Genomic DNA, 17424 nt, shown 5'->3' on the forward strand with positions numbered 1-17424 from the left:
ATACATGTGTCTAAATTAACATCTGACACATGTACAAAAGGACCTTGCTGGTTCCTCTAAGCATCCTGTTGATTTCCTTCTTTATAGTGCGGTGTTTCTCTAGTGTTCCTCTGAGATCAGTGGGCTATTGTTGAAGGGTAGACCAGTTTCTCAGACTTTCTCACGCCTTTTAGACTGCTTGTGTGATGTCAGTTATGTGACATCATTTTTTACATAAAGTTTATCATTTCAAAAGGTGCTAGTTTTTCATTCATTCAAGAGCAGTCGCAAAAATCCATTCCTTTCGCCTAAACTGCTTAAAATTACAGAAAGTGATGAAGTTCTTCACTCTCAGTAGCCTCTCTGATTACATGCACTGTTTGTTGTGAAGTACTTACACTACAAAAGTTTGGGGTTGATAAGTTTTTAAAAATCACCAAGGCTGCATTAATTTGATAAAAATATGGTAAAAACAGTAATATTGTGAAATATTATTACAATTTAAAATCCTTCTTTTTATTGTAATATATTGATTATTAAGTCCGTTGTACAGTCCGTATATTGTTTTATTTTGTCATGCGTCTCCTAACAACAAGGCGCACGTTCTACGGAACGACTTTAAAGTCTAGTAGTGTGTGATCCGTTTAGTGTATAATGCCCAGTTTATACAAGTCGGTAAATGTATGATGCCTATAGAGTTTTAAAACCTCTTCGTATTTTAAAAGTTGTGTATTATATTCCAGCCTTAACTTGCGACTGAGTTAAGGTATTGATAGTTATTATAGTGTTAGGGGAGGGGTCTTTCTCAGTGGCTCCAATGCGTCATCGAGGCCCACCCAAAAAATCCTGAACAAAAAATAGTGAAAAACTCAAAAAAAAATTAAAAAAGTGAAAAACAGTCTTTGTAACGTATTTCCAGCAACACATTCCTAACATTTACAGTATAATCTGTTTTGAAACAATTCTCTAAATTGCCTTTACACCGATTTCAATTATTTCGCTGATGGCAAAGTAGAATTTACATCTTACAAAATGTTACATTAGTCTTCAGTTTCACATGATCTTTCAGAAATGATTCTAATATGCTGATTTGGTGCTCAAAAACATTTCTTCTTATCATCAATGTTGAAAACAGTTGTGCTGCTTAATATTTTGGAAAACATCATGATACAGTTTTCTTCTGGATTCTTTAATGAATAAAGACAGCATTCATTTGAAATAGAAATCTTTTTTAACATTATAAATGCATTATAATAAAACATTATAAAAGCATTATAAATGCATTATAATAAAATGCATCCTAACTGAATAAAAGTATTAATTCCTTAAAAAAAAAACATATCCTATGGACCCCAAACTTTTGATTGGTAGTGTATGTTATACATTGGATGTGTAGTGATCTGTTGTGGTAGTTTTTTGTGTTGTCGTTTGTGTATGTACTATTAGATGTCTTTGCTGTGTTGTGATGTGTTTATTTGGCTGATAAGAAAGCATTTCCTTTTATTAAAGTTGTTAAAAGCGTAATTGACTGTAGCCACACTGTAGTTCTGGTTAGCCTTGCAGCTTGTGTGTTATAGGTACATCTAGTTAAACTACAGGGCTGTTTTTACCAGCGTGATGTGTGCTGTGGTTAGTGTCGTAGTGTGATGGTTTTAAGAGCAGTGATTATCATTGAAGGCGGCTCCTGGAGAATGCTGGGAGTTCCAGAGGAAGCGACAGTACATTCTAGAACGGGCCCGGCTCGAGGCTCAGCTCGCATGTCAACATTATGCCCTGCACATGGCACAACAGGTAATCTGACAAACTAGTCCTGCCATCCAGCCTATAGATGCATCCTGTTTGACCAGTGAACACTTGAGCAACTTGTACGAGTCAAGTGGGGACATTGTTATAAAAAATGCAGCTGGTCTTTCAGAAATGATTCATCATTCAGTGCAAATGTGTTTGTCATTCGTGTGCAGTGCACTTTGTACAGAATTACCCAAACAAGTGGTCCAGATGTAGCTGCCACATATGAGCTTCTGTTTGTGCTGTGGTGAACTCATTCTTGTTGTAGTTGTGCTATTGTAAACGTGCAGCTCATTCCCAGCAGAGCCACGTGGAATCTGTGTGTGCAGAACTCCAAAGAAATCTCCGCAAAATTCCACGCTGTTGGAAAAACTGCCAAGTTCTTCAGATCCTCTGCCGCACCCACTTGTTTGAATTCTCATACTCACAACTCATTTTACTTTTGTAATATGATGCATTTCTAAGTGAAACAATATTTAGCAAGAAAAACATGGACTGGGCTTGATTTTATGTGACTGTATAATAAAAAGAGGGTGTTCCATATAATAATGCAAGATACAAGTTTGCTGAAACATTTCTGAAACATTTTTTTTTTTTTTTTGACAGTTGGTTAGCATTATAGTCTATAGTTGAGAGAGAGTTCTCCAAAATAATATTTTCTCACCCCTCGTGGCATTCCAAAACTGTATGGCTTGCTTTCTTATGTGGGACATAAAATAAAATATTTAGAAAATTGTATTTGGCTAGCAATTTGCTTTTTTTTTTTCTTTCTTTTTTTTATATGTTGTTATATATTTTACAGAAGAAATCAAATCATACATTTTTTTTCATGAGGTGAAAGTGAGAGAATGATGACTGAATGTAAATTATTCCTTTAATGTTGTTTTAAGGGAAATGTAATTACATTTTGATTAAATATAACAAAGACAAAAATATTATTTACTTAGAATAATGTGCACTGGTGAATCACACAATAACAATAGAATTTGATTGTGCTGTCATCTACCACAAAGAGTGAAGTACTGTTAAACATTTTACCAATCCATTTAAATTCATTCTGCATAATTCTGCAGATTTCCTTCCAGTTTTTAGATTGCATCTAGGCCCTTTTTCACTCAGCATACAGCATTTGAAATGTGTGTGGTGCTGGATGCATTTGTGTGTGTGCTTTTAAGTGTGCTTATTAACATTGCACTCCATGTGCTTTTAGTCCATGATGTAGCCTGCATGACTTCATAAATCATCATTATAGATTGAATAGAAATTATGTATTTAAAGTAAATGTACTCACATCACATGGGGATTGAGAATCATGTAATTCTCTTTCTAATCTAATGAAAGGGGAAAAACAAACAAACCAATTCGAAAGAAAGACAGTCATATCGAAGCAGAGAACAGTGATGCATTGTTTGACAGTGTATAAAGAGCTGGTCTGTTAACGTCTTACATCATCTCAAGAATCCTGCATCCTGTTTTTTTTTTCTCACTCTTAGGGTGACGTGATTGGCCAGGAAGGATCAGGTGATAGTTGTGAGAACCAACTTACCAAGGTAAATCTTTTTGCTGACTCAAAAGATTAATATTACTATGGCTTTACACCATGGTAACATTACAGTAACACTTTATGCTTATAAATCTGATTTTTACTTTTAAAACGATTCAGTGCACTTATGATGAATGTGTTTGTCATATGCCAGAGTGAAGACATAACCCCAGTTTCCAGCCCTACACTGAGCTCACCTCCCTTTGGTCTAAAGCCCAGATCAGGTGAGAACAGTGTTGTTTTACTAATACACATGTGCTGGTTGGCATATTGATGGTGAGGTTGGAATGGGTGGGGTTGCACTTTAGAGGATGGTGCACATTCTGGGCTCTCTCATTATCATCACATTTCAGTAGTAAGAGGGAGGAAGTGTTTGTATGTAAAGATCCTTTTGCCTGTGTCCAACACCTGTTATCCTGTCAAGCTCAGAACAGCCGTACAATCAAAGTCAGGCTTTTTATCCCTTCATATTGCTGTTTAACATTACTCCCTTGGCTTCAGGGGTTAAATTGCATCTGGAGAGGTTTAGTTTTAAAGTACATAGTAACTGAATATGTCCTGTATTTCATTTTCATTTACATAGAGATATTTTCACAAATACCATTCATTATTAATGTATACAGTTCAATAAATACATCAAATCGCGTGCTTCATCCGGATGCAGTTTAATTGATGTAGCTGTTTGTTTATCTGCATAGAGGCTTCTTGTTGCTTCCCCCTATAACATCTAATCTAGCATTTGCATTATTATCTATGATCTGTTATTTATGTCTAACAAAGACAGCATCATCATGCCCTGAATCTGACAGTTAACATAAAGAATAGTGATTTGTACTTGGCGCATTAACAGCTTGCCAACAAAGTGGTACTGAAATGCTGCTTAATAATGTGTTTTTGTTTTTAATATTTTCTCTTTTGTGTTGTGCTGTATTTCCTTGTCATTTTGCTTTGCATATCTTCCCGTTTCCTTTTCTTCCCTTTTATTTATGTTTCGCTAAACCGCTGCTTGCTTGCCTGCTTGCTTATCTGCTTTTATTACACACACTGCTGTTGCTTGGCACCCTCCTGTTTTCCGAAACCTGAAACTCCTGCCTGTTTCCTGTGGTTTTCCAATGAAAATCATTTGCTTGGCACCTTCTACTGGCACTACACTTTATGTTGATACCTACATCTAGCTTCACCCTCTTTGCCATGCTCGACTCCGCCCTGTCCCCGCCCCCTTACACAGGCCCCGCCCACCGATAGAGACACGCCCCCTAGCCCAGCTGAAGGAGACATGCCAAGCAGTGGTAGGTCTGCTCAATGTATCATCCTGTGCAGTCAAATGCGTTGCAATTAGTGTTTTCTTGTCAGAAGATTCTTTTTTTCTTTTTCTTTTTTTTTTAGCGGTGGTTGCTAAGGTTGTGGTTAACTATCATAGAGATCTAAATAAAGCTTTAATTCTAAAAAATTCTATATTAAAATATATAACTCATGTTCCACCATTTTTGCTACCGTAAAAAAAAAAATAATGACAAAGACTTCTTCGGTTTGGACTCCTTTGACTTGGGCTGGTAAGCAACCATCCAGAACACCCTAGCAACCACTGGCAATGCCTAATAACCCTAGCAACTGCTTTGCAAGTCCTTGCTGCATAGCAAAATGTTGGCAATCACCCACAGTACCCAGCATGATGGCTGCAGATTTTTTATGTCTGAATGTAAAAAAATGTTTCTGAGGTTAGTGGTACAGCGTTAAATGGTCGAGTGAGCGAGAGAGAGAGAGGGGATGTGGTTGAGATGAAATTTGGGGTGGCCCAGTGGCTTCAAATGGAGCTGTGTGTATTTATAGAGCTGCTATTTTATAGCATTAGATAATGGCCCCAGAGGGAAAATCAGACCTCCATTTAAGAAATGCTTTCAGAGGATGAAAAACTGCCAGAAGACATCTGTACTTACTCATCGTCTTACGAGAAAGAAAGAGGAAAGTGGGAATGATGGAAAGAGAGACAAGTTTTCTAAAGAATAGTTCTGTACTAATGGTAGTATTGAACTTTATATTAAAACTTTATCGAACCCAATGGAATCTGGCACCATTTTACATTATCTAAATGAATAAATCTGTGAAATGTTTTAAAAACAAAATGTCTACACTGTACTACACTATTATTGGTAGTTAAAATCATAATCAGGTTAGACAAATATGCTCTTCTATAGAGGTTTATTTCTGTCCACGAAAGAAATACTACTACAAAACTTGGAGAATTTGTAACTTCCTGTTGGACATCAGAAATTCTTCTCTGTGTGTTTTTTTTTTTTTTTTTTTTTTGTCTGTAAAGTGCCTGTAAGTGACATTTTTGTCAATAACGTTCTGGTATTCTTACTGTCTCTTGCACACAATATAACAGTACATGTGTGACTGAGTTTCATTTTTGCCAATACTGAGTTAGATTAGAATGTGTGCTGCTCTTAGAGCTAAGAGACCGAAAGACAATGTGAGAGAAAGACACATAGCTTTAAAGCTAAATTGTTTAATTTGTGTCACTGGCTTCAAAAAATGACTGTTTTCAAACAGCTTTCCCCAAACACAACCCTGGTTTGCCATTGGTGAACAAACAGATAGCCCCGCCCCTAAATGCAAACCATTGGTTGAGCCAGTGTTGCTATGCTAGGCTGGCAGAAAAAGGAGAATGTATGTGAACATAAAATTTACACACTTTTAAGTATTCAAATGGACCCTAAAACAGACACTTTCCCCGGAAGCATGAGTGGTGACTTTTTTTTTAAGAGACATTTTTTTCTCCCTGATGCAAACACACAAACACACACACATTTAACTATCTAAGCAACGTAAGTTAGTTAATTAGACTTTGACTATTGTTTTTACATCCCCAAAAGGGAGGTTTTGTCAGGTTTACCTCACTTTTGTATACAAATTTGTCCCAAAAATATATTTAAATTGGTACATAGACACACACACACACACACACACACACTTTTGTTTTCCTAATGCTGCCCAGAGACACTGCTTTAGGGCTTTAAACTTTAAGAAAACAAAAAAGGGAGGCATTTTCTGGAATAACATTCTTTTAATGTTCCCTACATTCGGTCCTCTTTCTCTCATTTCTTCACGGCATGAGTAGTTATGTAACTACAGAAACACTCAGACCTGTGGAATGAAGCATTGTGCTCTTCTCTTTTTAAAACTGCCTCTTTCTCTCACGTCTAGTGCTCCCCCTTGTGGGAAAATATAATATAATAAAGGCTGTCAGCAGTCAAATATGGACAGTGTCCAATTCCCTTCAGAATTCAGGATGCTCATTGTGATGTAAATAGGCAATAAAGGCAGCTAGTCATTTAAAAAGAAACATAATAGCAACAGTACAGACATTTGATTACTGTTTAATCCTCTTCATGTCAAAACTGACACTGGATATCATGATGGCTGTGATGTTAAAAGAACACAATTAAATGAGAGTGAGTGTTTTTGCATGTGATTATGAATATGCTCTGTGCAGACTAGTGATGCTTCAGTTGTGTGACAGTGTTTTTCAGGACGCACAAGACTCTGGAATCAGTGGATCCTCAGTTCACCATGAGGAGAAAGATGGAGCAGCTCAGAGAGGAGCTGGAGCTCACAGAGCAACTGCGAGAAGTATGCAAGCACACTCACACAGACGCCAAGTATGTACATTATCAATATTAGTCGGTATTAAATGTTTTATTTATAACCCAATCATGTTGACTTTGTCAGAGTATTGAGAGCAGACTGAAAGTAGTTCTTCCTGAAGATCTGGGCTCTTCTCTCATGGATGGGGTAGTGCTTTGTCATCTAGTCAATCACATTCGGCCGCGTTCAGTGGCCAGTATCCATGTACCATCCCCTGCAGTGGTGAGGCATCTTTGAATTATCCACACATTTACATAAACACTATAAACTACCATTCAATAGTTTGAGGTCAGTATGATTTTTAAATATATTTTTTAAAGAAGTCTCTTATCTCACCAGGACTGCATTTATTTGATCAAAAATGCAGTCAAAACCGATATACTGTGACCCGAAGGTCGCAGGTTCGATTCCCAGTACTGGCAGGAATTGTAGTTGGGGAAAGTGAATGATCAGGACTCTCTTCCACCCTCAGTGCCCTTGAGCACCGTACCCCCAACTGCTCCCTGGATGCTCCCTGGGTGCACTGTTTTGGGTGTGTGTGTTCACTACCTGCTGCTGTGTGTGTGCACTTAGATGGGATGAATGCAGAGTACAAATTCTGAGTGTGGGTTACCATGCTTGGCTACAGGTTATGTCACTTTTCACTTTAAAGTAATTGTAAATTGTATCATTTAAAACAACTGTTTTTTTTTTTGGAACATTTTAAAGTGTTTTATTCATACAGCGATTAATCCAGTCTTCATTGTCTCAGGATCTTTCAGAAATCTTTCTAATATGCTGATTTGGTGCTCAAGAAATATTTTTTATTGTCATTTGATGAAAAGAAAGTTTAAAAAGAACACAATTGAAATAAAATGGAAATCTTTTAGTAACATTATAAATATATTTACTGTGAATTTTGATGTTACTTAATGAATAAAAAAGTATTAATTACTTAAAAAAAAACACACACACACACACACATACTGACCCCAAACCTTTGAATGATAGTGTTTGATAGCCTGAAGTTTGTTAACCAGTGTTTTCTCTCTCTCTCTCTCTCTCTCTCTCTCTCTCGACATCTGTATGTGGATACGTTAAACCTTCAGCCCAAGCTTAGCATGGCTAAATGTCGCAGAAATGTTGAAAACTTTTTGGACGCCTGCAGGAAAATGGGAGTCCCTGAGGTGAATAATATATATATATATATATATTTTTTTTTTGTGAATGACAAATGAACTAGATCTGGTTCTCAGGGGCACTGTTTGTACAGGTTTTGCTGTACTTGTCTCTTATGTACACTCCTAAATTAAAAGCATTCATTTACTGGAATCGGTGGTCAACAATTGTCAACAATCATACTACCGTTGTCTGGTTTTATTATTAATTTTAAATATATTATAAAAATGTAACCTTGACAAACATTGTCTTGACAGTTTCAGTTTTTCCCCATATTTCCTACATAGAGTAATATCTGCCTTGGGGTATTACCGCCAACTGAACTGTTTGGCATTCAAGGGAATTTTGTCTTATTCTTATCTTGTGAAGGATTAACTGTAAAGCCGATTCTATACACTTTACAGACTATAACTAATCCTTCAGTGTAGTGGACCACTGATGGGGATGGCCACCGAATCTAAGTCTCAGTCTGAGAAACCTGTATGGTTAGTTCAAATGCATTTCTGACAATGAACCTGTACACACAGGGCTCCTTGAAAACAAATCCTGGTAAAATACGTTATTACCTGTGTGATTTTGATCATTAGCCTCCCCTAATCTGATTGGTTGAAGCAGCTGAGATTGCTTTACCCTGGTCTGTGATCAGTCACGCCCTTGAAAACATTTTGGAGTCATTTCTCTCTTGTATTTATCAGCTTAAAGAAAATTCCGGACCTTCTCTGGTCAATAGATGTTGTGGAAAACTGATCATAGAACAGCATTTGAAGTCACTTTCTTAATATCACCCTACTAGAGCTGCAACATGCCGTTGTATTAAGAAGTTATCATCATGGCTTAAGGCTTCATCCATTTCTAGCGCTCCATTCCATCCTGTTAATGGCTCTGACCTGCTCTCTGATAAATGTTGTTAAATGATAATGTTTCCTTGAGCTCTGACAGAGAGAATTGCAGTGAACTGATAAACAGACCATGACACATGAGTGGAACAACTTTTTGTATAAATTGATTATAAAAGCCTTTTGTTAATCAATTCAGTGTGTCATCAATTCAATTAGCGTAATGTATTATCCTGATAAAGTTAGTAGCAATTACAGCTATCACTTCCATGAGTCTTTGTCTTAACTAGCCACAGCGAACACAATGTCCATGTTCCCTTGAAACGTGTACAAAATGTTTGTTGTTGATGTGATGTATCTCTTATTGTGTACAGGAATCAAGTGAGGGTTGTTGGTCAATTTTGGTCTTCTTTTTTCTATTTGGTCTTTTTTAGTTTCTATTGGTTTTGCCATCCTACCAACCAAAAAATTATCATAATACCCTATCACTAGCCTTTCCAGAAGGAACCCAGATGTTGTCTTCTGCTTCATGAATTAAGCTTGGTCCAAGCAATTCATAACAAGCTGTTCTAAATAGCGTGTCATACAGGAAGCTTTTAGCTGTCGTAGCTTGTGTCTGTAGCTACTACGAGTTTGCATGACAGCTAGCCTAGTCACCATGTGCTTTTTGTGTTTGCTATCCTGATAGCTGATGTTTATCAAGCTAGTTTATTCTATTAGCGTGTTTAGAGCTAATGTGGCAGGCCTTGCTTGTTCGGTAACGTCTGGTCATGGTAAAGTTTATATATCATTGCCTTGTTTATCAGCTTAGTGGAGTTGTTGAGTTATCTGCGCTTTACTGGCTTTTGCAGTTCTCTTGCTTTGTGTTGTTTTTTAACACTGTAGCTTGACTTGTGCCTGGCATACGCTCATTAATGCACATGCTCCGCTAACCACCATGTCCCCTGTGCGCCTGCTAACAGCATCTGCCCCAGCACACCTCAAAGCAGCCACAGCTGCCTCCTGAAAGAGAGACACTGACTGACAACCTTCAACCTCACTGTCACAAAACCCTTTTTCAGAAGGTAGTAAGAGGGTCATTCTGGAGAAATGGAGCCATTTGTGCTTGAACATTTTACAAGGTTTAAAAAATAAAAAGATTATTTGAGGGGGAAAATTATGATTTAATGGAAAAAATAAATAAGTCATACCTTATTTTTCCAAAATATTTGTCATGTACAGTATATTATGATTAGACAACCATATTCATCATTCGATTAATTAAAAGTGCCAGGAAACACTTATAATGTTGCTGTTGTTTTGAACTTAATATTTATCAAAGAATCCTGAGGGAAAATGTTTCTTGAGCACCAAATCAACATATTAGTGATTTCTGAAGCAAAACAAAAGTATTTGCACCACATCACATTATTTAGACAATATTATTAACCTTTGTGCCAAGAATATATATTGACAATATCAATTTGTGTGAGCAAACTGAAATAAATGTAGAGCTAGTAAACACTTACACCAGGTGGAACGACTTCATCAACTAAGACGCTGCTATTAGGATTTTTTTTTTTTATGTGTCAGAAAAATGAAATTATTTATAAAGAGGGAAAAATTACTGGCAGCTGGTTGACCAGAATGCTATATAACTCATGTATTAGTAATGAATGAAGACATTCAGATTGAATGATATTTCGATGAAAAACTTTTAAAAATAAATTTCTTTTTTCTTTTCTTTTTTTTTCTTTTTCTTTTTTTTTTTTTGTTGCAGTACACACTAAACTGAGTAAAACATTAAACAATGTGACTTAGTTAAGTGTCTTATTAACTACATTATCAGTAAAGTAATCATGGGAGCACATTTGTTACACACCTGGAACCGTTTCCTGAGAATGATCCAGAATTCTTGCCATTTTTGGAGTTTGAAGCATTTTACCTTTGACCTTTATCACTGTCTAATCACCTTCCTTATCTTTCTCTGTTGCCGGACGGATGATCTCTCTTTTTTCTCATTTGCTTTTATTCTCCTTTTGTTTCTCTTTCCATCCATTCTTCATCATTATTCTGTTCTATTCTCTTCTCCTCTTCTTCTTCCTGGTTCTCTTTGTCATCCTCTCCATGTTTTTAATCTCTCTCAGTCCTCTCTCTGTTCGGCTTATGATGTTCTGCAGTTTAACCTGCGTCAGCTCTGGGCCGTGGTTGCGGCCTTGCTCATGGTGGAGAGCACAGGAACAAGGCAGAAGGAAGGAAAGGTGGAGTGTGGCAGGGAGAAAGAGACAGAGGTCAAGAAGCTTATCCCCGAGTCCACTCAGACTCCACCCCCTTCCTGGCAAATATGGGATCTGATTGGCTCAAGTCTACTACATGTTTTCTGTCTGGTGATGCTGTTTGTGGCATACAGCTGGAGCGAATTCAAATAATGCACAAATAACACATTATATTACTTACTGGTTTTTGAAAGCACATTGAACAGTTTGTGATGGCCTCACTTAAAGGGAAAGTCCCCCCAAAAAATACAAATTCTGTCATCATTTACTCACCCTCAGGTTGTTCCAAAACTGAATGAGTTTTGTCTTCTGTGGAACATAAAAGAAGATATTTTGAAGAATGGGGTAACCAAACAATTGCTGGTACCACTTTTATTTCCCATATCAGTCAATGGGGACCAACAACTCTAAGTAAAGGATGACAGAATTGTAATTTTTGTAATCTATTCCTTAAAATGAGCACATCCTGTTTGAAAAAATGTGTCTTTGTCTCGTTTTTTTTTTTTTTTTTTTTTTTTTTTTTTTTTTGATGGATAGTTTCATACGTTTGACCAACCTTTGCATCTTGATTTGGCTATAATAAAACCCATACATAACATAAAACATGCAACATTTTTATAACAACAACATGTGATCCATGAAGAGATTTAGATGTTTTCATGTTTGATATGTATTATTAATTAGTTGGCAAAAAAAGAAAAGAAAAGAAAAATAGGTATTTGTCTTTGCAGAATGCTAGCACTTTAATAAGGAATGGCAAAGGGCCAGGGTCTCAATCACTTCCACCTCTGTACAAAACTTAAGATACATTTCAGCAGTCATAACACTGATTTAGTTTTTGGTACTCTTAAACAAATATATTTATTAGCATCTGCATGATAAAACATAAATAATACAAAAGGATATGGAGGTCTTGCCTCATCAGCATATATCTACTGAAAACAAGACCTGCTTCACAGAAACAATCCGCGGATAATAATATCAGGACGCTCGAGTAAGTGAAGGCTGCCATCAAAGCAAAATGATGTAATGGCAAGCTTGTATGGTGAGATCAAATCTAGGATTAAAAACATTTAATCATTTGTGTAAGGGCTAATTTATCTGTTGGATTTAAAACATAAATTAAAATAATAGCTACTTTTTTGGTTAAGAGTGTTTTTAAGAGCCTGATATATTGGTTTCAATGACAATTATTTAATATCCTTCACTGTCTTTGTAAATTATTACATTGCTATTTAATCCAAAACGCCATCCATTGGATGAAAGTGGTCAGAATATGACAAGAGTGAACCAAATGTTTTAACCAATTTAATAAGCACAATTCCACAATTATATGACTAATCCGAATTAAACAATGAGGAATAACAGGGTTTGAGAATAAGATTGAATTCATATACTGTATCTTTGATCTGTAATAGAGGCGGGATTTTGTATTATGAAATATTAGATTAACCCAGTTTTAATAATTGACTAATCAGTGAAGTGGCTGTATTTGATTTACTCTGGAATGGAGGGTCTCTTCTAATTGGATCCTCTGATTCTATTTTAGGTTCTGATCTTCATCTCACATTATAGAATGACCTTGTTTATCTCATCTCAGATAAAAAAAGAAATCCGTTAGTAAATGAGCAGACAGTGATGTCACTGAGGCCTCATGACATCACAATCCTCAAACTACAGAATGCTTTGAACCTTATCTGCGTGATCACAGTTACACAGTTATAACTGGCATTGCTTTCATCATTCAGTCTGACAAACATAAAGGCAATATTGACTGTTCAGGACCATTTGTTTCGGTATAATTTCCCAGTTATTTCCTCATTTGTAAAAAAAAAAAAAAAAAAAGCTACAAGATGCAAAAAGTGTTTGAATTGCTTAAAATTCTTAAATTAGATTGCGTGGGTTCCTCTGAAGGTTCGTCTGCTTCTGTTTGTCCAGCTCTAGACTGCTTGACTCCTGTCAGTGTTGAATCGTGTTCAGTGCTGCTGCTGCTAATGGACTTTGTAAGGCTTCGTTGTTTTTATGACCCTGTAAATGAAAGGAATAAATGTACAGTTTGGGCTGTTTTTTCTCACCTGTGTGGGTCTGTTTCTTTAAGACAGTTTTTGTTTTACTGTTTAGTTTTTTTTTTTTTTTTTTTTTTATACACCGTTGTATGTTCACATTTCTGGGGTCAGCAATATTTTACTGATTGTTTGCATAACTCATATTGTATTTGGCCTCACTGCTAAATGAGGTGAGTCTCTATCGGTTTCATTAACTGTATTCAGTAACGAGTGCATTCAGTTTAATAAATTGTATATAATGAAAAATTCTGTTTTCCATGACTGTCTCTTTCCTCTCTGACATGACACTTTGCTTGTCCTCTCTCGCCAGGATAAGTTATGTCTGCCGCATCATATTTTGGAGGAGAAGGGCCTGATCAAAGTTGGCATCACTGTGCAAGCTCTGCTGGATGAGACTTCGGCCAACGAGACACTCGTCACATGAGTCACACAAACACAAGCCAGTCTCACTGACACTAATTCCTTTTGCTGACCTCCAGCGCCAGACGATCTTTGAGAAATTCCCTGGACAGAGTCCATTTATTTCTATTAGAACAGGTGATCCTCAGCTTGCAGGTATATGCTCATGTTTTCCTCACTCTCTCTTTACTTCATTATTTAGTACTGTTATCTGATCACTGTTGCCTGGGCCATAGTCATGTAAAGCCGAGTTCAGACTGCACGATTTTTAAAGTAGTCGGGTCACTGTTCTTTACACACTGCATGACTATCTTGGCCAGCATTCAGTCGCTGCTGTGTTCATACTGCACGATGGATCGGCAACAAAAGGTTTCACACTCCATGACTTTACAATAGGAAGAATCACCGACAACTATGTCTGGCATGCAAACTACGTTTCACAACCAAACACACGCGAGATGTGACAAGAAAACAACGCGATATCACGCGTGCAAGACTGGAGTTCTCTAGTGAGACTGGGATTATTATTAAAAATGGTAGCCCGCAAGAAGCTTGCAGTAAGAATTCCCTGTGCGCTGATTTGCAGAGAAAAAAAGAAAAAGAAAAGAAGATTATGGAGGAGGAAATGGTTGGGGAGACGCGAGGAACAAGGATTGTGTGTTCTTATATCATGCTTGCTGGTCTATAACTCCTCCCTGAACTCCCCACTGCTCTGTATCTTGCTCTCTCATTGGCTGTCGGTCATCGCCAGTGTAGTTTTCTGTCAGAACACTTTTCACACAGCATGATTTTGAATCGCTGACAGGTCCAGATATTTAGCATGCCAAATATCTCACGGGCATCGGCGACTTGTCTGCGATTCTCTCAGATCGCATCTTTGCTCATTCACACTGCGTGATTGTTACACGCGTGAACGAGCACCGATTTGCCTGTGATTTCGGGCATTTGTCAGCGATTTCTCAAAACCTGTCGGCGAGCCAAAAACTGGGCTAAAATCGTGCAGTCTGAACACGGCTTAAAGGGTTAGTTCGCCCAAAAATGAAAATTATGTCATTAATAACTCACCCTTATGCTGTTCCAAACATGTAAGGCCTCCTTTTATCTTCGGAAGTAGTCCATGTGACATCAGAGGGTCCGTTGGAGTTTTTTGAAGCATCGAAAATACATTTTGGTCCAAAAATAGCAAAAACGACGACTTTATTCAGCATTGTCTTCTCTTCCGTGTCTGTGTGAGAGAGAGTTCAAATCAAAGGCTTGAATCAAGGGCAATCATCGCCAATGACGCCATTACGTCGAGCGCGAAAGAACTGGTGAACCGTTTTCTTAAACCGGTTTATTGAATCGAACTGTCCGAAAGAACTACTGGTGATCCGAACACCGATGCAACCGGTTCTTCACTCGTGAACGAGTCAGTCTATTGTTTGTTATCTGGCTCGGCTCGGTGTTCATCACAGCAGTTCAGTCAATGTACTGTTTGAGTACATGAATTACTCCGGGATATTGGTTTGTTTGAACTCAGAGGGAGTGTCAGCCACATTAAAAAAGTTAACATCTTAAGTCATTTGTGGAGTTATTAATGACATAATTTTCATTTTTGGGCGAACTAACGCTTTAAGCAACTCAAAACTAGCTTGAGATATGAAATTCCTTTTATTTAATATATGTTTATTTATTAAACAGTTAGTTAAGGATATATATAATTGTGCACAATTTTATATATACATCTACCTATGTTTAGCTTAGATGATATTTGTGCTTGGCCTTTGGTGATGTAGATTGAAATCACTTGTCCTCCCAGATTCCTATGTTTTTTTTTTTTTTTGTAACCACATTTGTACTTGTTTTTGGGAGACGTTGATGATTTGTCTCAGGGGAGGTGTGGCCTCACTTTAGTTTCCTACAGTCTCCGCTCTGCTCACCTGTCAGTCAGGTATGATTTCACTAAAAGAGTATGTTTGAGTGTGTGGACAGTAGAAAACATGCCTGACATTTGTTTTCGTTTGTGTATGTGTGATCGCTATCTTGAGGAGAGTATTTCTTTTGTGAGAGTGAGAGAACGAGAGCACATGTTGGCACTTTTGTATGTAAGTTTTTGTGTCAAAGAACATTTTTTTTTTTTTTTCTGTTATTTTACTTGCGTGCGTGTTTGCTTGTGGAAGGTCTGATGTCCAAAGCTTCAGCTCCTCACAGAAACAGACCAAAACATTTGAAGCTGGTTTCTCACTGGGGATTATTTGACAGTTGCCAAAATTATTTTCTGATAGCAAACTGATTTACAAACATAATCATTTTATACCGTTTTTACAATGATTTCAGTGTGTTCTTAAAATAAGAGTTTTGTATTTGTAGAAGGATTTGTAATGTGATATTGGTATGTGGATGTGTAAAATGTACAGAACATTTATATCTGATGTGCTTATTTTAATATGTTGATTTCAATTAAAGCACAATTTATGAGTGTGAGTTAACGGGGGGAAAAAAAACTATGTATTATCTTCTAGGTTCTTATATGAAAGCAGTTATAACACTTCCATATGTGATTTCAGAGAAAAAGGCTGTAATTATTTATTCATGACAATAATTTCCATGCATTCAGTACTAATGCATTAACGATTATGTCTGTACTGTAATTGGCAACAAAAAACATTATCTGCTCTTAAAATTTGATGCACATTATTATACTGTAGCAAATATTAGGGACAAAATCTGGTCAGAAGCTTTAACTGTGAACACCAAAAACATGGGGCATCATGGGTTAAAATTCTATCCTAATCATATTCATACTAATTCCTAGATTTTTTACACCATAAACATGTCATAACTGATTAAAACAAATAGGAAAAAAATGAAAGTGTTGATTAGAAAGTAATTTTAGAGACATTTGAACGGAAAGCACTTAGATTTTGGTCTTTGGTGGTAGATTTACATGGTATTTTACAAACCTTTAATGTTGCATTTTATTATTATTATTATTCATGCCTAGTTTAGACAGTAGTCACTTCATAAATTCACTGCTGTATCTTTTAAGAAATTGTGTTCTTAGGGTTGTCCTCAGACATTAAAAACATTTGATTTGATTTGAGGTTTATTGTTTATATTCATTCCAGTACATTATTAAAATCTCTACTACAGTGTGGGCAGGTTGTGCATCTTTACTGTACTGTCAACATTCCCCACCACTTCACAGAAAAAGTAGTGACACTGTTTCACACAAACTAGATAGAGGTTTAAATGCAGAGTTGATTTTAAATGAGTTTTTTGCACTTTACGTATTTGGGATTGTCTTTTTGGCAACTGGCAAATAGTTTTATGCATGGTATTATATTACAGTATTTGGAGAAAATATCAGCTGATCAGATCACTAATGTGTTTGATAACTCACTTTAAAATGGGATACAAATCTTTAACTGCTGAATGTCATGTGGCTATTTTATCTACTTTGATGTATAAAGGAGAAAAGGCTTGTACTTAAAATTTTTGTACTTTAATTTTATAAATAGGAATTATTTTTCCATGTCTTTTCAGTGTTCGGGATTTTACACCTTTGTAATTCTGTGAACTTTAAATGCATGTACAGTAATGTTTATTGTGTGTGTGGGGGGGGGGGCATGCATGTCACTCCACCTTTTGCCTTAACCTCTGAAAAAAAGGTATATTTTTACCAACTTCTACCAGTAAATACATTCACCTTCAGAGACTAGTTTGTTTCTTAAACATTCAATAATCACATGACAATAACTGTCCTGTTGTTT

At 36.6% G+C, this 17424-nt stretch overlaps 1 protein-coding gene across 11 annotated transcripts in view; it reads left to right on the forward strand.

Moving 5' to 3' along the window:
• LOC128019809 (leucine-rich repeat and calponin homology domain-containing protein 1-like) overlaps window positions 1-17365 on the forward strand; it is a 39570-nt gene extending 22205 nt beyond the window's left edge. For 3 of the 11 annotated variants that reach the window (XM_052606059.1, XM_052606061.1, XM_052606060.1), the window contains exons 14-21: window positions 1657-1770; window positions 3261-3317; window positions 3465-3534; window positions 4486-4599; window positions 6834-6943; window positions 7043-7180; window positions 8047-8124; window positions 11079-13281. In XM_052606059.1, coding sequence (XP_052462019.1) covers window positions 1657-1770; window positions 3261-3317; window positions 3465-3534; window positions 4486-4599; window positions 6834-6943; window positions 7043-7180; window positions 8047-8124; window positions 11079-11360 — 963 coding nt within the window. In that variant the 3' untranslated portion in view covers window positions 11361-13281. Of the gene's footprint in view, window positions 1-1656; window positions 1771-3260; window positions 3318-3464; window positions 3535-4485; window positions 4600-6833; window positions 6944-7042; window positions 7181-7430; window positions 7910-8046; window positions 8125-11078; window positions 13282-13583 lie in introns of those variants that run through there. The other 8 variants (XM_052606062.1, XM_052606064.1, XM_052606065.1 and 5 more) reach the window with 7 other exon arrangements.
• The last annotated feature ends 59 nt before the right edge of the window (window positions 17366-17424 follow it).

This window comes from Carassius gibelio, chromosome A9, assembly GCF_023724105.1.
Source record: "Carassius gibelio isolate Cgi1373 ecotype wild population from Czech Republic chromosome A9, carGib1.2-hapl.c, whole genome shotgun sequence".
Classification (NCBI taxonomy): Eukaryota; Metazoa; Chordata; class Actinopteri; order Cypriniformes; family Cyprinidae; genus Carassius; species Carassius gibelio.